The sequence below is a fragment of the Malus domestica genome, chromosome 06 (genome assembly GCF_042453785.1).
Source record: "Malus domestica chromosome 06, GDT2T_hap1".
Taxonomy (NCBI): domain Eukaryota; kingdom Viridiplantae; phylum Streptophyta; class Magnoliopsida; order Rosales; family Rosaceae; genus Malus; species Malus domestica.
Window position 1 is genome coordinate 19,018,121 of NC_091666.1, and position 24,250 is coordinate 19,042,370.

At 39.5% G+C, this 24,250-nt stretch overlaps 1 protein-coding gene across 1 annotated transcript; it reads right to left on the reverse strand.

The window, feature by feature from the left end:
- Positions 1-207: 207 nt before the first annotated feature.
- On the reverse strand, positions 208-22,263 carry LOC103446667 (lysine-specific demethylase JMJ17-like). Its single transcript, XM_029104643.2, has 34 exons — positions 22,132-22,263; positions 20,643-22,022; positions 18,624-18,681; positions 18,200-18,322; positions 17,713-17,770; positions 17,479-17,615; positions 9,941-10,099; positions 9,756-9,842; positions 8,691-8,873; positions 8,326-8,478; positions 8,055-8,246; positions 7,895-7,960; positions 7,543-7,638; positions 7,336-7,422; positions 7,095-7,211; positions 6,809-7,013; positions 6,662-6,726; positions 6,341-6,399; positions 6,115-6,246; positions 5,864-6,023; positions 5,453-5,788; positions 4,341-4,523; positions 4,188-4,249; positions 3,411-3,489; positions 2,949-3,098; positions 2,731-2,864; positions 2,400-2,517; positions 2,249-2,322; positions 2,004-2,148; positions 1,583-1,732; positions 1,109-1,204; positions 925-1,020; positions 624-823; positions 208-529 (listed from the first exon to the last, which is right to left on the reverse strand). The coding sequence occupies exons 2-34, from the start codon at positions 21,977-21,979 to the stop codon at positions 295-297; spliced, it is 5,532 nt and encodes a 1,843-aa protein (XP_028960476.2). The 5' UTR covers positions 21,980-22,022; positions 22,132-22,263; the 3' UTR covers positions 208-294.
- Between the last annotated feature and the right edge of the window lie 1,987 nt (positions 22,264-24,250).

A 24,250-nucleotide genomic window follows, 5' to 3' on the forward strand; every position in this document is an offset into this window, starting at 1 on the left:
CCCCCCCCCCCACCCCCAAAAAAAAAAAGCTTGACCCCGTACAACTCAAGCTAACGTTTATGATTTCAGTAACATTTCCAGAACGAGAACAAGGGTTTTCCCCTCCTTGTATAGAATGTGTGTGTGTGTGTATGTATGCATGTGTATATATGTGTGTATATATATATATATATATAGTTTAAGAAATTCGAATTTAGGACTATCTACTTGAGAGCTAAAACCGTAATAATCAATTGAATAAACTAAATGATGGCCTACAAGCAACATTGATTTTAAATGTTTCACCGTTGCAAATCAGAAAAAAGAGAGACTTTCAAGCTCGGCGCGTCTTTTAGCCGCCCTTCTGAAAGGTTTCCGATTTCGCCACCATAAACGTTCTATCCCACTAGAACACCTAAAACTATTGTTGGGCTCTCTAATTGCAAGCATCTTTTGTGCTATAACGGACTCCGCCTTCTTTGGGTTCGTCCGGCGCTTTGTGTGCGTAGGAGAGGGCGTTTTGGGCTCTACAGATTTCATATCGGTACATCTGCGCAAGTAAGCATTTTGGAAGAACCAGTTATTGAACACGCATGCTAGTAATCGAAAAAGGATACAGTTAATTTTGAGGAGACCAGGCTGACCTCTCTTGATCCACCGCGGGTTCAGCAGACAACTCTTCTGCCAGAGGCTGACATGCAGGGCATATGTAAGTCTTTGGCGTGGAACGCAGTTTTATGCAATCAAAGTGATACCACTCATCACATTGGTCACACGCAATCATTGCTCGCTGATCATACGGCTTTCGACATATGCAATAAAGCATACTCCGAGCTTTCAACAACTGGAACCAGTAAGCATTGTTTTAGGGTGGGTCAGAGATCCAGCATAGTTTATTAACAAAAGGCCACATCACACAATTAAGACAAAAGCCTCCTCTGTTACCTTAAGTTCCTTCTCTACACGAACAGGCAAATTTTCACCCACCGAAACAAGTTCAAAAATTTTATCCAAGGGGACAGCTCCAGAATCGGCAACAACCTGTGCACAAAATAATGATGCCAAATAAGAGAGGAGAGGAAAGAAAAAGAGAAGATAGAGTAATCTAGTAGAGATATGTGCTCCTAACCGTCTTGGCAGTATCTGCCCACTGCAAACCAATAATCCTCACTTCTGTAAGTTTCTGCCAATAGTAATCTTCGGGTGGAATGTTTAAGGCAGCTCCCTAAACATTAAAGAAAAAATAAATACGTGCATGAACATTAACTAGGGCAAAAATAGAGGATATTCTTTCCCACTAAATTGTTTTACTTGATAAAGGTTTTGCTATTATGGGACAATCATGAGTGACCTCACACCGGAACATTTGTTTTTGCCTCAAAAAGTTGAAGTTCAATGTATTAAGTGCTTCTATTATTTCTTTAGATTCTAAAAGCGAAAAACCTAGCCACCATTTCTCGGTATCCAGTACTCGTGCACAAGTAAAGAAATTCTCGATCTAAAACAACCAATTGTTGGAAAGTTATTTTTCCATCCTAGGGTTAGATTAAAGAATTCACCAGAAAGGATGGAGAAATTGTTCATCTATACCAGCAGCACATACCTCTTTTAACTGCTGCTGAATCTGTTGGATTGTGGGCTTTTGTGAACCCTCCAATAAACTGTCGACTCTGACTTTCCATGAGTATCTTGATAAGGCCAACATAAGGTTGCTATCCCCTTCATGATCATGAACACCTTGAATTTCTCTGGCCTGTATAACAAAAACAATTTCAATCACGAAGACTCACCAATTTCTGCATACATCAAGGTCATTCCCTTCAACAGAAAATACCAAGACTGGCTATTCTCCTTTTTTTTCTTTTCAATTTCCGAAAAACTAGTTTTCTAACAACATACCTAGCAAATTCCAACTCAAAGGCATTTATTACTTATTAAAGATGGTAAAGCCAGCGGGTCCATCACATTTTTTTTATCTAATAAAAAAAAGTTCGACACTACAACGAAAATGCTCCTTAAGATACCTTTAAAGCCGTGGTTAGCTTTTCAGAGATGACACTGAGATCTTTATCAGAATAAGCTAACGTAAAATCCACTATTTCTGTCAACCGTGATTTGCATGCCAGAGCTTGCTTCAAAAAAATTTTCAGCACGTCTCTTTCTTCAATACTGAAAATACAATACAATGTCAAAAATTCCAACAACTTCAAGATCAACATATGAATAAACAAGTGGCTTCAAGGAGTGCATCTATAATACACTTCATTACCGAACACAGAAGTCTTCGCCACCGGATAGATGTTCAATAATTTTTTTCAGTTCTGGCCGCACCCCTCCAAATATCTGTACAACGTAAAAGGGATATTAATATAGATATCAAACATATCCTTACAGAATATGCTAAACAAACTAATACATACCGGAGAACTGCGTCCATTTTGAGAAGTTGTTCCAGATACTAGATGTCGGCAACCTGGGCACACATATTCTGCCTGTTTTCCATCTATTATGGAAGACCCTAGACACCCCAAATGGTAGCTGTTCATATAAAAGATATCAAGTTATAATCTATAACAGGGGGAGAGTTTACGGGAATTGTGTTTCTTGCTTAAAATTCTTAGAAGTAAAAACAAGTGATTGTGTGCAGAAATAAGATTGAAATATCAACCCAATGTGAAACAATTAAGTACTAGTAATAACATGCAAGGATGAAGGACCTGCAAAACTTTACAATAGCAATAAATAACTTACCAGTCCTTGCATGAGGAACAAGTAAGAAATTCTTGATCCAGAGAACCACTGGAGCAGCAAGCAAAGGAACTACTCTCTTTCAAGCCATGTGGCTTCTCATATATCCGCATACATCGATCTAGAGTCTGTCCCATCTGTGAATCAATAACAACAATTTAAGTCTGCACAGAAAACATTACAATTAAATGCAATAAATTACAAAGAGTTTTAGCTGAAACCTTTTCTAAACCGCCAAGCAATGAATTATCATCTTCAACTACTACCCTGACAATATCCATGCACTGTCGTTTCCAACTCTCAACCCTTTCAACTTCAGATACAATCAAATCTAGTTCTGTGCAACTGAAAGCAGTAGAAACTCCAAGTTCCTGAATGCAATTGAATCATATTAGGCATGTTTTCAGGAATTTAAGTACATAATCCAATGTAACTTAACAATCAATACCACACGACAAGAGAAAGCAGGAAAAAATTATACAACATTGACCAAGCCAAAGTGTTGTACTCTTCAACAATCGTAGAAGTCATCAGTTATAATCAACCATCAAATATGCTGAGATATTAACATTGAAACTACAAATAAAGACATTGACTCAAAGATGAACTGCAAGATATCAAAATTGAACTTTGTCATTTCTAAAGTACTTAAGCATGTACAAGCGCACAAACCGACATCATACCTTTAACTGCAATGTTAGAGACCAAGATCGTTCTTCTGGCCTTAGGCTGAAAAGTTGATGCACTTGTTCAAGCCAGGATCTACAATACATTTAAAATCACTTATTATAAATCATACTGGTAATGCAAGAGAGGTCAATATAAATTGAAAATTGAGTAAGTTTTAATCCCCACATTGAGAACCCAGAAACCAAGTTTTTTTTGTTTTGTTACCCAATTGGTTACACGCTTAGGTCAAATGGTTTTCCATTCCCTTGAACTGATCAAAATGGAAAAAGGTTCAATACATCAGACAGCCCAAAGATGTCATAATTTGATATGAGCAGAAAACAAGGCAGCACCCCTGAAGTTCTAGTATACAAGTTTTAAGGACCAATTCATTCCAAGAGTTCTCTTTCCTTCAACTTGATAACTAAACATCAAAACGTTTCTTAATACACTAAATCACGACACAACTTTTATTTCTACCTAGTAGAAGTAGAACCAACCTAATATTACCAAATAATACGTAAACAAATTTGGAAAATAAAAACTTTTCTTTTTTCTAAAGAAATCATTTTGCAGTGACAACAGTATCTGAAAAACACGTTTTCTCAAACACTCATATTATTAGCCTCATTTTCATATTCTGCAACAGCCTGGACTTGTAGCATGCATACTAAGTCCTTGAAATTTTTTCCCAAACTCCTCCCGCAAATATATCTACTTATCAAGTAATGCACTTCAGTTTAAAATGTGAAGGTAAAACAATGAACAGGTCAAAGAAACTGCAAACTCACTTGTGTTTCTGAATAGCACATTCAAGTTGATCAACCATCAATGGGAAGGAGACACTAATACTCTGCAAAAGAAGATGGTACAGTTTAGTAAAGCAAGTATAAAAATATCCATGCATAGAATTGATTTGAAAAATTACCAAAAAATAAAAGCACCTGAGATTTAGCTAGTACTTCTTCAGCTTCACTTAACGTGCATCTTTCAGAATTGCATGGTGCAGAAATAACCTTTGTAGCATGCTCAAGCCATTTGAGCCCTTCAACCAACAAGCCCCACAATGCACTAGGGACATATGTACCATGTAAATTTCCTGCAGCACTCACCAAATCTTCAACATCCTACAACAGAAATGACAAGTCTCCATAAAATTGCCAATCAGAAAGGCATTGTACAGAAAGTTCATACATTGTTAAAACAAAGCACATGAAAACCAAGCAAGACCAAGATAGCATCCTCGTTATTCCACCACTAGTACCAAGGGTAGCTTAAAAATCACAGGGACTCTTTTTTTAAGTTGGTCTATACAATATCTATTTACTCTTGCTTAGCAACTTGTGCCTTGCATTCATTCTGATTGTGGTGGGTTGAGACTTGGAGTGTCATTTCATTTAGGGCCAATATTAACTCTTCCTAATTCCTATTCTTTTTCTCAGATCTCTTCTATGTCGTCTCTCCCTTCTCTTTGATTGAAAAAATGAACAATAAAAGACGAAAAGTAAAGCTTCCGCAAAACACGCTTCTAGTTGTATGGAAAAGTAGTTGGAGTCTTGGATGCAATGGACAAACATTGATACGCTTTTTATGATGTGTCAGACAAACATTGATAGACTCCTTGTGCTGTCTCTTGGTCCATCATATTCTCCATCATGTACTTATTTCATTAATTGGTGGTACCGAAGCTGGTTGCTACTCTACCGCTAGATGCATTTTATTATTCTAATGAAAGGAAGAAGTAGACGAGATGCTCTACACTGCAAAAATTTTGAGACTAAGAAGTGTAAATTTCAAGCACTTCAGAGATTTAGCAATTGTCCATGCAACTTGAAGGCGAAATGTTAGTACTAGGGAGCATGGAGGATCAAGTCATGGGAATATTAACAAGTCTGGTGATAACTCTGCCAGCAGTCATAACTGGATTTGGTAGGAAATGCAAGGGAAAAGTGGTTATACAACCACAACTAAAACTTAAGCATCATGTTGTACGATCACTATTGCAAATTCATACGAAGACATAAAATTTGATTACTATTGGAGTATGAAGTATTACCTCAAGAGGAGGAACTCCAGAGCAGAAAGAAAGAGCCTTCTTACACCATTGCAGCACAGAACAAGCCTCCTTAAGTTTCACAAGCTCGCCAAAGTCAAAAGAAAGAGATAAACCAGTGCTTTCCAAGGATCCGATTCTTGCAATTAGATGTTCAATCTTGGAAAGAAGACCATCTCTTGTTCCATCACCAATGATCCTAATATCAAATAGGAACCTTGTATCTTGCAGTAGAGAGCAAGCATCATTCTCCCATTCCTTACAGTTCATCAAAACAGTCTCAAGCATCCTTATTTCTTTCAAAGAAACCTTCAGATGCTTTGACTCGGAAACTAATTCCTACAACATTAAACCATATTGTTATCTAGGTCTATCAATCTTTAGCAAAGAAAACAAACAGGAGACGTTGAGAACCTTCAAGGTGTCGACATTCAGCAAAGAACTTGAAACAGATACCAAAGGAAAACAAGTCATTAAAAATGGCTTTGAGCTCCTTAACCAGATCATAGCCTTTGATAGTGCATCCTTGACATCAAGGAGAGAAGATAAATTCACATGTATGTCTTCCGAACTCCTAAAACATTAAAACTCCATTATTAGAACCAGCAAAGGAACTTATCCACGAACACCCATATGGTAAAAAAAATGTGAAGCATGTAGAAAACCTGATAACATCCTCAAAGTCAGATATCTGAGCCTCATGTGCAAGGATATATTTCGCTCTTTCCTCCCACAGCATTGCAGCATCAAACACTTCAGACGTATCAACAAATAACTTCTCCCCCTCAATATGTAACCTGACAGAGAACACAAATTGATCAAGGGTTAATGCAAATACAATCCATTCTTTAGTATCACACTTGTACCAGGGATCAAGGTTACGGTACATACATTCTTGCCTCCATCATCACTTCTTGAATGAAGTCCAGAGACAATTTAGTATCTCGCATCTGCATATATTCCAAGTAAAGCACAAAAAACAAGTGAAACTACATAGGAGCAGGCCAGAAGGGGGAGGGATGGATACCCGTGGGCTAGCTTAGGCCCACTTAACTTGTCGTTATGTACATACTGCAAGTTTGCAACATGGCATGCATAAAAACTCACATAGACACGAATCCAGTGGGCCTAAGCTAATCCCATTGGGTTACCCTCGACCATCTATAGAGGGAGGGAGGGAAGGAGACGAATTACATAATAATAGTAACTTACCCTCAGCACCTTTTCCCTGCACTGAGCCTTCTTCAACTCAAACTCTACGATAGACAACTGATCAACTGATAAATAAAAAAACCCAATGTTAGCAACAAGAGAGGCCTCCTTCCTATGACTGCTGAAAAAGTCAACATATTCCAGAACCTTTAATTCTCAAAGATGCTCCATCTGTTAAAATGAGCATTAACTCATTAACTACATTTTGATCCTCCCTTTCGTGAATGTTCACTAGAACAGCATTAAGAAGAGAAATCCAAGAAACAGCATCAGTGTGGTACTGCCTCAGAAGCTTCAGCTCTGGTGTGTTAACAGTAAAACCATCTAATTCTTTAAGAAACACCTCAACATCCTGCAGAAGCCATGTATTCATAAGTACAAGTACTTTAAATCATGCAAATCATTGGGGTAGCCTATTAACCATATGACTAACCTCAAGGATAATAAGACCTTTCAAAATTTCACCACATTGGGCACGACATGATTCAGCCTTCCTTAACAGATCCGAAAGCCTATCTGTTTCTGGGAGTTCAACTTGGACCTCTGAAATCTGTTTATTAGATTCAATTTTATGATCCCAACCAACAAAACAAAAAAAGGAATTATTAGTCACAACCTAAGAGATTTAAACAAAACACAGTTCGGCAACAGAACAGCATGCCAATCATCATTACCTCTGATTTCAAATTGTAAACAACATCAATCTCAATTGCAGCAGTACGTGTCTCTGAGATACATTTTCTCATGCCTTCCATCAAGACCTGCCCAGAAAATGAAGCCAGATTATAAACATTAGCTTGCCATATACAAGAATATGTTATAGCTCGAAATATTGTTAACTCGGGTTTTGGTAGAATTTGAGTCCAAATAAAGTAAACTACCTTTGCTGATGAAATTCTTTGTAGTAAATTTTCACTTTCTTTCACACAGACTGGAAGCTCACAGGCTCTGGAATACAATAATTCCAACTCTGATAGCTGGAGGGACAATTGTAAATAAATGTTAATCCTTATGAATGAAGTCAAATGAGATCACACTGTAATCACTTAGTGCTGTTATTGTACAGCAGACAATAGAGACACTGCCTATTTTCTGAAAGTACATGTATGACCAGAGAAAAAAAGTGAATTTCTTGAGCTTCGCTCTGGCCCTGGCCCTTTTCTTCACATTAGTATTGTTAGAACACAGTTAGATAAACTCACGAGAGAATAGACAGAAAAAACAGAAAAATACCTTTGGGCATGATGACATAGCAGATTCAATTTCCTGTATCAACACCTTTGCCTTTTCGGCGTAGCCCTGTATCACAGAATCACACCCCTGGTAAGAGTTTTAGTTGGCAAGGCCCAGGATAAGACAAACTAACAATTACACCCACTCACAAAACTGTAACCTTCAAAATATGATGCCCAGTCTCGTGACGGGGCACCGCATCAAAACTCAGCAACTCATTGATATAATCCAAGTGAACTTTCTCTATATTGTTTCCACGATGAGATGACCAAGTTTCAAGTTTAGATAGACAATCTCTTACACCTTCACCCCATATCTGAAATCTGATCAAATTCTTGGTCGTTTCCCGCACCTATATTTCAATGTGAATGTAAATGAGCATAGGTGAAATTTCAGAACAAAGCAGATGATAAAAAGCAGTTGAAACTCACAGGATTCATCTCTGAGCCAGCCCAAAGAAACTGTTCAGCTTCTTTTAATAAAGACACATACTCATCTCTTGAAAACAGATTCTGAGAAATCTTGCATGAGCGCAAAAGCCATTGTTCTGCAAGTTGAGCAAAAGTAGCATGGCCCCCTTTCACCTACATGCATTGCATGGCCTCAGAAGCAGTCTAAAAAACCCACATACTAATTACATCATATTGTAGGCACCACATTCATTGACTAAGCACCAGTTAATGTTAAAAATCATGCAGACATTCATAGAAAGAAATACAGATTAACATTAAAAACCAAAATGATAGCATGATAGCCAACATAACATTATTGATTAGTCAAGATAAAAAAATCCAACCTTTTTTGTCAAAGCTGTTGGTTCATCAGGGAATGAGGTTTGCCTTCTTATAGTCCTACTTTGTGTTGTCTCCTCAAAACAATGTTTATCCATTTCAAGCACCAATTCATGCAACTCTGCCAGAGAATGACGATACAAAAGACGGTGTCTCTTGGATTTGCATTCACAAAGGTGTTCCCAATGCTGCACAAAAGGCAAAGTATTTTGTGAGGATAAAGCATATGAGTTGAATAGACAGACTTCCAAGTACAAGGTCCAACCATGTTCATAACTTGATTTTACATGGTAAATAGTTATCATTATAATTTAGTTGGTTCGAGAGAATTCTTAACAAGGTAAGGATAAGAAAACAAAATTATCAACTCTGGGTTATAGAGATCTGGTAATTAACATCAACTATCAAACACCTAATAAGAACAGAAAAGAAAACAAAAGAATCGGATTTATCATCAAAACTAAAAACTTCCAACCAAGTAATCTGCACTCTGACTTGATACCCCCAAACAATGAGAAAATCTACTTATATTATCGATATCTTTGTTAGGATGTTAAAAGATTAAAGGACCAGAACCATGTGCAATAGATTATATAATATACTTGAAAAATTATTTGACTCTTTTGTCCTCAATCCAACTATATAAAAATGGAATGCATCTAAAGATTATATCATTCTTTTTCCTTCCTCTCATCTTTCCCTTCTGCTAAACAAAAGAATCAGGGAAACTTTTTATCTTTGCTTTTATTTCCATTATTCCACCTCATGATGTATTCATTTCACTCCATCCCTCTTACCAAACAGTGTACTGAAAGTTGAATAAATACTATCTAGGTGATCTGTCATTGCATCATCTCCATCAACTTTAAATAATTGGGAAAAAATCTCCGAAAGAAGAACAATTATGCAAACATGTGCTTTTACTTTTCTCCATTCCAACTTTTCTTACAGAATAATCCCACACAAGATTTATAAGCATAGGTTAGAATCATAACTTATGTCCAAATTGAACTACACACATAAATACTAAACAGAGTGAGGATTCAAAACAGATTCTGAGAATCACATACCTCTAGACATACAAATGCAGATGGCCTACAACGACAAACAACAGCAGAAAGAAAAAGATACTGTTGGCATATAATGCATGTAGGATCCTACAAAAAAACAGCAGGAAATATCATTATCATCTGAAAATAATTAAATTTGCAAAGCATATGCCCAAACACAAGGTCGTAATGCATTATGCAAGTACCTCTTCGGTACCAACATATTCAGGGCATTTCCGAGAGGACATAATGGACGATCCGATGATTCCTTTTCTCCAAAGCTTCTCCCTCCAAGTTTTTTCCTTGCTGTAGATTCTTGTCAATTCTTTCTTTAAATAAGTTGACACTCTGCTGTCACAGTCACTCTGCTAAACCAAAACAAGATTAAGCTCACGGGACCTATAATTCAGTTAATTGAACTTAAAGGGAGAAAGGAAGCCAATAAACAACGTTGACGCAAGACAACTACTTTTGCAGCATTTATTGACTGAAAGAATGCCACATTACAACAACAACAACAACAACAACAAAGCCTTTTCCCACTAAGTGGGGTCGGCTATATGAATCCTAGAACGCCATTGCGCTCGGTTTTGTGTCATGTCCTCCGTTAGATCCAAGTACTCAAGTCTTTTCTTAGGGTCTCTTCCAAAGTTTTCCTAGGTCTTCCTCTACCCCTTCGGCCCTGAACCTCTGTCCCGTAGTCACATTTTCGAACCGGAGCGTCAGTAGGCCTTCTTTGCACATGTCCAAACCACCGGAACCGATTTTCTCTCATATTTCCTTCAATTTTGGCTACTCCTACTTTACCTCGGATAACCTCATTCCCAATCTTATCCTTTCTCGTGTGCCCATACATCCCACGAAGCATCCTCATCTCCGCTACACCCATTTTGTGTACGTTGATGCTTCACTGCCCAACATTCTGTGCCATACAACATCGCTGGCCTTATTGCCGTCCTATAAAATTTTCCCTTGAACTTCAATGGCCTACGACGGTCACACAACACGCCGGATGCACTCTTACACTTCATCCATCCAGCTTGTATTCTATGGTTGAGATCTCCATCTAATTCTCCGTTCTCTTGCAAGATAGATCCTAGGTAGCGAAAACGGTCACTTTTTGTGATCTTCGCTAGATTGCTCCGGTCATTAGTGTGGATAAGTATATAAATGGATAGAGATAGGAAAGCAAACACAAGATGTACGTGGTTCACCCAGATTGGCTACGTCCACGGAATAGAGGAGTTCTCATTAATTGTGAAGGGTTTACACAAAAGCAAACACAAGATGTACGTGGTTCACCCAGATTGGCTACGTCCACGGAATAGAGGAGTTCTCATTAATTGTGAAGGGTTTACACAAGTACATAGGTTCAAGCTCTCCTTTAATGAGTACAAGTGAATGATTTAGTACAAATGACATTAGGAAATATTGTGGGAGAATGATCTCGTAGCCACGAAACTTCTAAGTACCGGAGTGTGGTATCGTCTTGACTTGCCTTATCTGTCTCATAGGTAGATGTGGCATCTTCTCTGGAAGTACTCTTCCTCCATCCAGGGGTGGTATCTGTACCTGGTGGAGATGCACAAGGTAATGTATCAATTTCACTTGAAGCTTACTTGTAGTTTCATGCTTGGTCAAGCGCGATACAAACCATGTAGTAGGAGTCCCCCAAGTCGCCGAGCTAGGGGATCTGCTGAAAGAGGTGACAGACAAGGTAAGCAATCAGAGCTCCGGCTGATTGTTCACATTCTCCCTATCTTGCAGGCAGCATGAAGGATAAAGAGAAGAAAAATGAGGAGAGATGATATGGGATACTTTTGCTTTTGAAGAAGTAACTTTCCACAGGCTTATTCTTGAACTGGGCTGGAGGGTTTTCTGGTTTCCTCCAGAGTATAAGGCCGACTGAAGAATTTGAGGGTCAAAACAAGTCCATCAAATCTAGAGTACGTTCGACCCTGCTGATATGGGATACTTTTGCTTTTGACAGAGTAGTGGATGTATCGGCACGTGTGCTGTTACGCTTGTCTCCACATGCTTCCTTGTATCCTTCTCACTTGCCCTATTTGTTCCTCAGGCAGATGCGGTATCTTCCCTGGAAGCATAAGATTTTGAAGATGAGTACTCGAGAGCAATGCCAGGTAAGTAATCAGGTCAGGGGTTCCAGGCAGTCAGTTCCTGGCTGGAAGCTTGATTCCAAGTGCTGACTGATTGCTCTCTTTCTCCTTATCTTGCAGGTAAGAACAAGGCCAAAGGAAAAAACAGGGAAAAAGCATGATATGGGATACTCTTGCTTTTAACCCTGATGATATGAGATATTCTTGCTCTAGTATAGCTTGTTTACAGAGGTATTATCGGGGGGAAAGAAAGCTGAATATTTCGAAAGGCTTCGTTGGGAGTGCCCTCTCAGATAAGAGAAAGGGTTGAGCATTTTTGCAGGTCTGCCTGTCCGTTAGGGATGGAGGTCGACATATATAGGAGTCTCCCTAACATCAAGTAATAATGCTATTCCTTTACCCTGCTTGGTTATAGCACGGTAGTGGGAGCTGCCAGCTTCACATGTTTTAACCCTGTCAGAGCACTTTGAAAAAGTGGTCTGTGGTATCTGGAAAGCTGATGTTGCGTGTGAAGATTACAGACAAGCTTTATCCAAGGAGATCCAGCTCTTGAAGTTGGGAAAGTGGTGCCTCTTCGATTTTCGAACAAGCAATCCTGTCGGGGATCTGGCTCTCGAGATTCGGAGAACGATGCCTCTTCGATTTTTGAGAAAGCAATCCTGCTGGGGGTCTGGCTCTCGAGATTCGGAGAGCGGTGTCTCTTCGATTTTTGAGAAAGTAATCATGTTGGGAGTCTGGCTCTCGAGATTCGGAGGGCGGTGCCTCTTCGATTTTGGAGCAAGCAATCTTGTTGGAAGTGTTTTCTCGAATGTGAGTAAAGGTTGGACGTGTTTGCTAGTCTACCTTGCCACGAAGCACAGAGGTTGACACACAGGGACTTTCCAATTATCCAGCAGTGGTACTGTTCCTTTACCCTCTCTTCGATTTTTGAGAAAGTAATCATGTTGGGAGTCTGGCTCTCGAGATTCGGAAGGCGGTGCCTCTTCGATTTTGGAGCAAGCAATCTTGTTGGGAGTGTTTTCTCGAATGTGAGTAAAGGTTGGGCATGTTTGCTAGTCTACCTTGCCACGAAACACAAAGGTTGACACACAGGGACTTTCCAATTATCCAGCAGTGGTACGGTTCCTTTACCCTCTCTTCGATTTTTGAGAAAGTAATCATGTTGGGAGTCTGACTCTCGAGATTCGGAGGGCGGTGCCTCTTCGATTTTGGAGCAAGCAATCTTGTTGGGAGTGTTTTCTCGAATGTGAGTACAGGTTGGGCATGTTTGCTAGTCTACCTTGCCACGAAGCACAGAGGTTGACACACCGGGACTTTCCAATTATCCAGCAGTGGTACTGTTCCTTTACCCTTGTGGGTAATAATATGGTAGCTAGACCTTCAAAATTTATGTGTTTAAACTTTGTTAGTGTTGTTTCTTTGCAATTCTTTTACCCTTCTTGGTCAGAGCGATGTAGTGGGAGCTGCAAGCTTCACGTGTCTCAACTTTGTCAGAGAACTTTGGCAAAGTTATCTGTGGTACCCATGAGCTACTGTTGCGTGTGGGAAGTGGGTGATTGAACAGTACGATTCATGTGCTTTCTACTTCGTCAGAAATTTTCGACAGAATGCCCATAGTTTCCGCAAAGCTGAGTGTGCGTGTGACAGGTGCTGACAAGGTTGGAAAAGTAGGTGCCTCTTCGATTTCTGAGATCGGCCCTCGTGGTCTCTGAGCATCCCAGCTTTTGAGAAAGCAAGCCTCTTCGATTTCTGAGATCGGCCTTCGTGGTCTTTGAGCAGCCCAGCTTTTGAGAAAGCAAACGCCTCTTCGATTTCTGAGATCGACCCTCGTGGTCTCTGAGCAGCCCAGCTTTTGAGAAAGCAAACGCCTCTTCGATTTCTGAGCAGGCGCCTCTTCGATTTCTGAAGCTTCGTCGAGTGCAGATTTTTATAGGGGCTGACATTAAGTTCCAAAGCACACTTGAATATCCACCAGTAGAAGCTCCATTCTTGCACTTCTAAGATCTTGATTTGTCCGACCTCTTCTCTCTTCAACACCTTTGAAAATGTCTGGCCCCTCCGACCGTCGTTTTGACTTGAACCTTGTTGAAGAGGCAGCCCCGCCTTCTCCAGACAAAATATGGCGCCCATCCTTCGTCTCCCCTACTGGTCCTCTTACCGTTGGGGATTCCGTGATGAAGAATGATATGACCGCTGCGGTAGTGGCCAGGAACCTTCTCACTCCCAAAGATAACAGACTACTTTCCAAACGGTCTGATGAGTTGGCTGTTAAGGATTCTCTGGCTCTCAGTGTTCAGTGTGCAGGTTCTGTGTCTAATATGGCCCAACGCCTATTTGCTCGAACCCGCCAAGTTGAATCATTGGCGGCTGAAGTGATGAGTCTCAAACAGGAGATTAGAGGGCTCAAGCATGAGAATAAACAGTTGCACCGGCTCGCACATGACTATGCTACAAACATGAAGAGGAAGCTTGACCAGATGAAGGAATCTGATGGTCAGGTTTTACTTGATCATCAGAGATTTGTGGGTTTGTTCCAAAGGCATTTATTGCCTTCGTCTTCTGGGGCTGTACCGCGTAATGAAGCTCCAAATGATCAACCTCTGATGCCTCCTCCTTCTAGGGTTTTGTCCAGTACTGAGGCTCCGAATGATCCTCCTCCGGTGCCTTCTCTTTCTGGGGCTCTACCGCCTGCTGAGACTTCTCCTAAGCAACCTTTGTGAAGGCTCCCTCTTGTTTGTTTATTTTGACTCAAGTATATGTACATATTTGTAACTTATCGGGGATATCAATAAATAAGCTTTCCTTCATTTCAACGTATTGTGTTAAATACACCAAAGCCTTCTTCGCTAAGTTCTTTGAATTTTCTTTTGTTGAAGCTTGTATGTTGAAGCTTTGTGAGTGGAGCATATAGGTTGAGGTAGTGTTCCCTTAATTTCCCGAGTGAGGAAAACTTCTTGGTTGGAGACTTGGAAAATCCAAGTCACTGAGTGGGATCGGCTATATGAATCTTAGAACGCCATTGTGTTCTGTCCTGTGTCATGTCCTCCGTTATATCCAAGTACTCTAAGTCTTTTCTTAGGGTCTCTTCCAAAGTTTTTCTAGGTCTTCCTCTGCCCCTTCGGCCCTGAACCTCTGTCCCATAGTCGCATCTTCTAATCGGAGCGTCAATAGGCCTTCTTTGCACATGTCCAAACCACCGTAACCGATTTTCTCTCATCTTTCCTTCAATTTCGGCTACTCCTACTTTACCCCGGATATCCTCATTCCTAATCTTATCCTTTCTCGTGTGCCCACACATCCAACGAAGCATCCTCATCTCCGCTACACCCATTTTGTGTACGTGTTGATGCTTCACCGCCCAACATTCTGTGCCATACAGCATCGCCGACCTTATTGCCGTCCTATAAAATTTTCCCTTGAGCTTCAGTGGCATACGGCGGTCACACAACACGCCGGATGCACTCTTCCACTTCATCCATCCAGCTTGTATTCTATGGTTGAGATCTCCATCTAATTCTCCGTTCTTTTGCAAGATAGATCCTAGGTAACGAAAACGGTCGCTCTTTGGTATTTCTTGATCTCCGATCCTCACCCCTAACTCGTTTTGGCCTCCATTTGCACTGAACTTGCACTCCATATATTCTGTCTTTGATCGGCTTAGGCGAAAACCTTTAGATTCCAACACTTCTCTCCAAAGGTTAAGCTTTGCATTTACCCCTTCCTGAGTTTCATCTATCAACACTATATCGTCTGCGAAAAGCATACACCAAGGAATATCACCTTGAATATGTCCTGTTAACTCATCCATTACCAACGCAAAAAGGTAAGGACTTAAGGATGAGCCTTGATGTAATCCTACAGTTATGGGAAAGCTTTCGGTTTGTCCTTCATGAGTTCTTACGGCAGTCTTTGCTCCTTCATACATATCCTGTATAGCTTGGATATATGCTACTCGTACTCCTTTCTTCTCTAAAATCCTCCAAAGAATGTCTCTTGGGACCCTATCATACGCTTTTTCCAAATCTATAAAGACCATGTGTAAATCCTTTTTCCCATCTCTATATCTTTCCATCAATCTTCGTAAGAGATAGATTGCCTCCATGGTTGAGCGCCCTGGCATGAACCCGAATTGGTTGTCCGAAACCCGTGTCTCTTGCCTCAATCTATGCTCAATGACTCTCTCCCAGAGCTTCATTGTATGACTCATTAGCTTAATACCCCTATAGTTCATGCAATTTTGTACATCGCCCTTATTCTTGTAGATAGGCACCAAAGTGCTCATTCGCCACTCATTCGGCATCTTCTTCGTTTTCAAAATCCTATTGAAAAGGTTAGTGAGCCATGTTATACCTGTCTCTCCCAAAACTTTCCACACTTCGATTGGTATATCGTCTGGGCCTACTGCTTTTCTATGCTTCATCTTCTTCAAAGCTACACCCACTTCTTCCTTCCGGATTCTACGATAAAAAGAGTAGTTTCTACACTCTTCTGAGTTACTCAACTCCCCTAAAGAAGCACTCCTTTCATGTCCTTCATTGAAAAGATTATGAAAATAACCTTTCCATCTGTCTTTAACCGCGTTCTCTGTAGCAAGAACCTTTCCATCCTCATCCTTGATGCACCTCACTTGGTTTAGGTCCCTTGTCTTCTTGTCCCTTGCTCTAGCTAGTTTATAGATATCCAACTCTCCTTCTTTGGTATCTAGTCGCTTATACATATCGTCATAAGCCGCTAACTTAGCTTCTCTCACAGCTTTCTTCGCCTCTTGCTTCGCTTTTCTATACCTTTCACCATTTTCATTGGTCCTATCCTTGTATAAGGCTTTACAACATTCCTTCTTAGCCTTCACCTTTGCTTGTACCTCCTCATTCCACCACCAAGATTCCTTTTGGTGTGGGGCAAAGCCCTTGGACTCTCCTAATACCTCTTTTGCTACTTTTCGGATACAACTAGCCATGGAATCCCACATTTGGTTAGTTGTATCCGAAAAGTAGCAAAAGAGGTATTAGGAGAGTCCAAGGGCTTTGCCCCACACCAAAAGGAATCTTGGTCGTGAAAATCTTTTCTAACAATGTACATTGATGTGAGTAAGCTGTGTAGCCCAACTGCTATCCAATAAACATTATTATGCCTTTCAATCCACATTATGATGGCTTCATAACCCAAGGGCTACTCCAATACAATATAGCTTCATAACTGCAGAGTTTTGCATATTTTTATATGAGCTCACTGAAGGTTATGGAAACATCCACTATACAACATAGCCTGTAATAGCATCCCATCTAATTTTGAACATTTACCGAGAGATAAAATGAAAGTTATTCAACAAGTATAACATCACAAATTTTATTAGCAAGCAAACAGGACTTGCATTTGTGTATCATTAAACAACATAATACAAGGTTAAAGTTGTACAGCTGAACATGGAAAAGACTTGTATAGATTGACAAAGATCTGAGAACATCAGATTGTGAACTACAGATAGCTTGGTCCCCCAAACTTCTAGCCAAAACCCAAAACACCAAGCAAATACTTGATATCAAACACTGAATTGGCTAGCTAGTTTAAAGTATTTGTTGTACACATGCATATAGTAAAGCATAAGATGTCCTATCACTAAAATTAACCTTGGCTAGCACGCAAACAAGCTCCTCGTGAGACAGAACGGCAGTTTTGTGATAAAGCTGATACAGCCCTGCTCCAAACCCACCATGAGGTAGCCAGTCCGCTGGAGCAAAATTGACGGCTTCTGCACAATTCAAACCTGAAAATGCCAGAGCCATTGCGTTATCCCCTGCGCAGGAATTAACTGAACACTACATCACCTGACCACTATCAACTTGTAAAGCAAAATGCCATACCAAGATTAAAGCCTCCATGGTAAGATCTGGGGAAGGTGATGACAAAATTCCCAGGCTCCTAGCAGATAGCAAGTGTGAAAAGAACGTCAAAAGTTACAAAAAAATACCAGATGAATAATTTAAAATTGGTATGTGTATAATTAAAGTTGAAAAGAAAACCCTAAATACAGTTATGAATATATTGATAGACAACCATGCTGTAGCATTGCATACAATTGAGAACCTGCAGATTCTTAGTTCAAAATTCTATATATTACCAAATTCCTTCAAAAGAAAGGGGAGAGAAAAAATGAAGGAAACCTCTAGCAACATTTCATTAAAAAGTGAAATTCTAGCAATACAAAAACTATCAAAATTTTCACTGCGTCTTTGCATTCATATCCTTCTGTGTGAAAAAATTAGACTAGCATTTTTCAGCATTGCCTTTTGTCAATTATAAAAGAAAGGATTTCATAAACACAGGATATAGAATTCAAAATGCTCAAACCTGTAGCACACTATATACTGGAACTCCATTCTCTTGCAAAACAGATGGATTTAACATGGTGACAAGCTGAAAGAGTAAATCGGGTTGTGCATCAAAAAGATCAGGAAGACTGTTGCGCATCACCTACAGCATGTAAGTAAAAATTGTGTTTATAATTCAGCATCAGAAAAACACTATTTGGTTTGGCCTTGAACAACCAACGCAAGCATTGGTAAATATGAAAGGTTACAGTAATCATCAGAGAATTACAGCACGCTACAATTAAATACAAATTAAATTCATTCCCTTGCCACAATAATATACTATAGAAATTCCCGATAATAAAAACAATGAATTACGAGAAGGATACCACAAATGCGAAAAAGCTGATATTCTAAGAACAAATACCAAACCGCAAAATAAATGAAAAAAATGAAAGGGCTACCTTCTCAAATGCACTGGCTTCACTACCAGGGACGCTGTACCAACATTTTGGCTCTCCCCTGAGAAAACAATAGAAAGCTAACATTCAAATCATCCACTTTAAGTTAAAAAAAAGGTCGTACCCAGTGCACAAGGCTCCCGCTTTACGCAGGGTCTGGGAGAGGTGAATGTCGGCTAGCCTTACCCCCATTTATGGAGAGGCTGCTCCCAAGTCTCGAACCCGAGACCTACCGCTCATGGGCGAAGGCACTTGCCATCGCACCAAGTGCGACCTCTATCCGCTTTAAGTTACACAAAAAGAAAAAAATATTTTGATTTCTGAAAAAGAGAAATATTTTATCACTGAATATGAATTGTCACTTTGAAAGTTCAAATCCATAAGTTTCTTTAACAAAATCCTGAACATAATGTCATGAAGAAAAGGGAAAACTCATCCACTACACAGAGACAACAAAAGAAATAAGCAAAAGTCTGAAGGTAATCAAACAGCATAGCCTCATAAGTCTACCTACAAATCGCTTTCAACTATGAAACACAACTTTCCAAACTAGTTCGGCAAGAGATGCAAAATTAGTTTTTACTTGATCAGCGAAACTAAAAATAGAAATGACTCACCACTATAAGACAACCACAATCAGATAATACTAGGACATGGCCGAGGTTAAATATTATTTCAGTACTCAATTAATCATTAAAGAACCCAAGGTGCATGATTGGAAGCTGACAAATGGACAGGTTTCAGCAATCCATAACATCAAACTAGTATTGTCAGCCAGATATACTTCGATGTGATAACAATTTCACCAATGAATCTACTTTTATGTTGACTGAATTCTGCACTGGGAATAATCATCACAAAAGATACATTATTTCCAAAAGTGTATTTGTAAGTGGTGCACATATGTTTCCTGAAAATGCTGTCCTCTCTGTGGTTATAACCGAAGATCTTGTTCAAAAGTCATCTTTCTTTTGAATTCTTTTAATGCAGAGTATCTACAGGTGGACAGAATTTTTATTATTATTTTCAAAGGATTCCATGGGGGAAAAAACAAGTGAATCATGTCTTTCTCTTCTTTTATGAGGGTGTCTCCTCGTCTTCCCTTTCATGTTTCTTAACCTTGTTATTGTTGTGCTTTTATGCGCAAACGGAAGCAAATTCTAACAAAGTATCAAATATCAACGTTGTAAACGAAAGCGAAGAAACAAACAATCTCAGAATAAGAACACAAGAGATTAACGTGGTTTAACATAAAGCCTGCGTCCACAAGCGAAGCACGGTGAGAAATTTCACTAAACAAACAAAGATTATCAGAGTGGTTAACTCTCACAACCCCAATCTCACAAATTACAAACTCTAAACCAAACGAGTAGAGAACCTCAAACAAACAGAGAAGATTGTTCCAAATTGGTCTCTAACTCTCAAACTCACAAATTGACTCTAACCAAAATGCGAAACGAATAAGCCATGAATTTGCCACACTCTCCTGACTCCAAATGGTAACCTCCACCCAAAACCCAAAAGAGAAAACTCTCTAAACCAATGGTGAGGAGCACAAAATAAACTAACCTAAAGTCCTATTTATGGTGCATAGAACTTAGGTTATAATGAGAATCATAATCCTAATTGGAAGTAAATCCAAATCCTAATCAAATAGGTAATTAACAAAATCTCTCCACCAAGCAAGGAATCCAACCAAGAAGTCAAACCCAAACCCAAATAGGACACCAAAACAAAATAGGTAACACAAACCTAATTTCTACATCATCCTGTTTTTGAGCCGTAAATCACAACAGTTATTAGCTCCTCCATATTTCTTTGCTGGCCCTAAATATTTTCTCTCAGTCACACACACACTTACACACAAACCAATAGGAGTTGACATCCCATCCTGCTCCATGGAATGTGCACATGTTTACAACTCAAAGCCACTAATAATCATCTTACATGGATAATTTATTATGCATTTGTAGCCAAAATTATCTCATATATAATATTAAAAAATACACAAGATAGACATACCAGTGATGATAATTCATTGAATAAAAACAATGATCTTCAAAATGCCAGCAAAAAGATGAGAACAGCATCCCAACATACAGCCAAGGAACCATAACACCAGCAATGTTATGATGAACAGCTCTAAGCACTGATCCTTTCAGTTTGGGTAAGTTATTGAGATTCCATGGGCTACTACAATATTCATCCCATATCATGGCCTCAGCTGATTCTGGTTTCTGGTCATTTACACGCGGAAACCCACTCCCATACATGGAAGTATCCAAGTCACTGCCATACATAACTTCCACCTCACCGGCTGAACCCTCCACAATTTCCCAAAACTTTTTCTCTATTTGAACCCTTGATGCAGATCCTGACCCAAACCATTTCCTCTTGGCACGATTAGCCATACGCCTAAAAACTTCCAGCGAGAACTGCTTACCAGGCACGAAGCCAAAACTATCCTTGTCGGAATTCAAGCATTCCAAGCAATACCAATTCCCTGGCGGAACCTGCTTCAATGGAGGAGACAGACAATAAATGTGCCACCCCTTATTACACCTATCACACAAAAGCATCACTTCACCGTGCAAGCCACTTATGCATTGTTCACATATCTGATCATGCTCCTCATCCTCCTTCTCTCCCTTACTGACCTTAACTTTCCCACCATCCTTAGTGATTCGCCTCCTTTTGGAGCTGGAACATTCAAAACTCTGTTCACCCCTCTTCTCCACAGGCATGTCCCTCTTATATCTTCTGGCCCCCTCTCTGTTCAGCTTGTTATAATACTTTTCATAATCATACAAATGGTCACGATACAGTTGACACAATACATGCTTCGAGCACTCCGAAATCCCTTTCACCAGCCTCACAAAACGAGCAACCTCCCCCCACTTCTTCCCCTTCAGAACCTTATCATACCCTCCATATCGCTTCACAGCATTAAACAACTTACACAAATCCAACTCCTCCCCTTGGAAAACCACCCTCTTCCGCAACTTCTTCCCACAACGGTCCTCCAAAAACCTATTGTACTCCAACTCAAAAGTCTTGGAATCGCAGGATGCAGGGCGCACCTGCAGCTGGTGAATGGCCTGCGTCTTTGTGGGAAATGTAAACGAATCCAAATCCAACGCAAACGGGGGTTTCCAGCTCTTCGGTGGAACTATCCTACAAATCCCATACGCCTCGGCCTCGGGCCTGATCTTATAAATATACTCCAAAGGGTCTCTAAATTCATCCTCATTAGGGTAATACACAGGTGCAGATGGAATATTCAATGATCCACATGATGAAACACTCAAAGTTTGACCTACAACTCCCTTCTCCACAGCCCTAGGTTTTCCTTTCCCCATTAACACCACCACACAGACAAACACAACCTATACATATAACTACCTACATAAACATACAATTAAATTTAGATTAATTAAATTAAATTGAATAAAAGTAACATTGCAGTACTGAAATTCGAATTCGAGTGATTTTAGGGTTTTGCAGAGCGTACCTTCGTGATAAACTGAGACTGGCGAGTGTATTTCAGAGAGAGAAGAAGGAGAGGGTGTGGTTTCTGAGTCTCTGCGAAAACCAATTGTTATTGAAAGGAAAGACGCAGAATTACAAATTAGGGCCTGAAAATGGTAAAATTTACGAGAATGGTAACTCTATCTCTTGTAGTTGTTTTGTTTTTTTTTTTTAAAAAAGATAAAGAGTTTCCTTTAAGTGGGCCTAGTCGTACTATTGTCGTTGTTGTGTTTGTCTCGTTTGGTCTTTTTCCGCGGCTTGCATCGGGAGAGGGTTGTTTGGGGAATCTACACGCGCTGGGGGATCGGGTGGCTGAGCGTGCAGTATGGGATTTTATCGACGGTCAGCATTCAGTCGTTTGGCTTTGCTCTTGGTTTGAGAGCGTGTTTGGTTGCACGTGTGTTGAAGCAACCGTACTGCTGTCCCATTCCTCCTTTTGTCAAAGGCGTTCCAATTGAGTGGGGCAGTTCCAACTTTATCACATTATACCTACTAGCCTTTTTACACGCGCAGTTTTTTATTAAGCAACGCTGCGCATGATTTAAATGTATTTATATACGTATTACTTTTGTATGTGGATTTGTCTTTTTTTAAAACCAATGGCGTTAGTCGAGACTCACAGATTTTTGTTTTATTTTTGTGCATTTTTAGCTATCAGTTTAGCAAGAAATTTTGTGTGCAAGATTAATATTTCCACTTTTTTTAGCAATCACATTTTGGGCTAACTTTCGAGTTTGCTATAGTTTTTTCTTTTATTCACTCAATGTGTACATCTAAAATTTAGTATCTTTATTGTGACAAAAGTGAAATAAGAATTCTTTAAGATATAGACATCATGGTTTGTGTAGTGATAAAATGAAATAAGTAACAAATAGTTGCTTAGAAAGTTTAGAAATAACATGATATTAGTGTATATCGTGTGGTATACTTGAATGCGATATCATGCTATTACAATTACTTTGCCCATTTGCCTAGAAGAGGAACATGGAAAGAACCTGGTATACTGGATGTTTAACATGAGTCCACTCCCCACTTTTCATCTTTTACATGAATTATCAATTTAATCAAACTATAGTGCACAACATAGTAGTCTTGTTTTATTGTTCTTTACATGCAACAACACAGTTCACAACGAATGTACTTTGAATAATTACTTTTCCTACAACAATTACCACAATCTAGACCCTAACAACTCATCAACACATTGTATGTACCGAGGTAGTAAAAAAAACGACTACCTTGGTTGTTAGATGTTTAAGCTAATAAGCAATTTGTAAGCTAATTTGCAAGCCAAACATCGATATTTCAAAATCCCATACATTGGCCTTACCGTTACCAATGGCCTCAATGGTTTTTTTTTTTTTTTTTTTTTTTTGGAAAAGAGGAAATGCATTCCTAGGCAACAACCACCACATACAAAGAAAGCCAGAGAAAACTGACCAACAGAACACAAGCAAGTGAGAAAGGGAATAGAAAAGACACTACCAAACTAGGCTAACACGTCTTCCTCATCCCACAACAGTCCTGTCTAAGAAGGAGGACATGGCAAACCATCTTTGTTCAAAATTCTTACCAACGAAGATGGGGGGTCTGACGACCTAAACGGAATCACTCATCTCCACACCACTAAATCTAGCGACAAACTTCGCCACTTCTGTGGAGCCAAAAATATTCACAAGGCGACACGTGGTTTTTTTGGACAAAAAGGAAAAAAATAACCTTGCAGTACAACGAGGTTCCTACGCGCAAGCAGCGGGCAACCCTCTTTCAACCAAGACAGAAGTGCCCAAAATAGGTAACAATTCAAAGTCCATCTCATCAAATCCTTTTTACAAGGTAATTCCCAAACACATTCCTTTTAAATTATGTTAATTGGCTAATTAATGGGTTTATTGCCTAATTAACCCATTAATTCTCAATTAAACCATCCATTATATCCAAATAACCACAAAATACAACCAATTCAACCCTAAAACATCACATGGCCGGCCATCCCCTTAAGCTTTCTACCTTCCCTATCTTTTCCCACTTTACTACCCCAATTAAGCTAGCTAATTGATTCTATAACCATCCATTTATTCCCTTTATGTTTAATTAGCAAA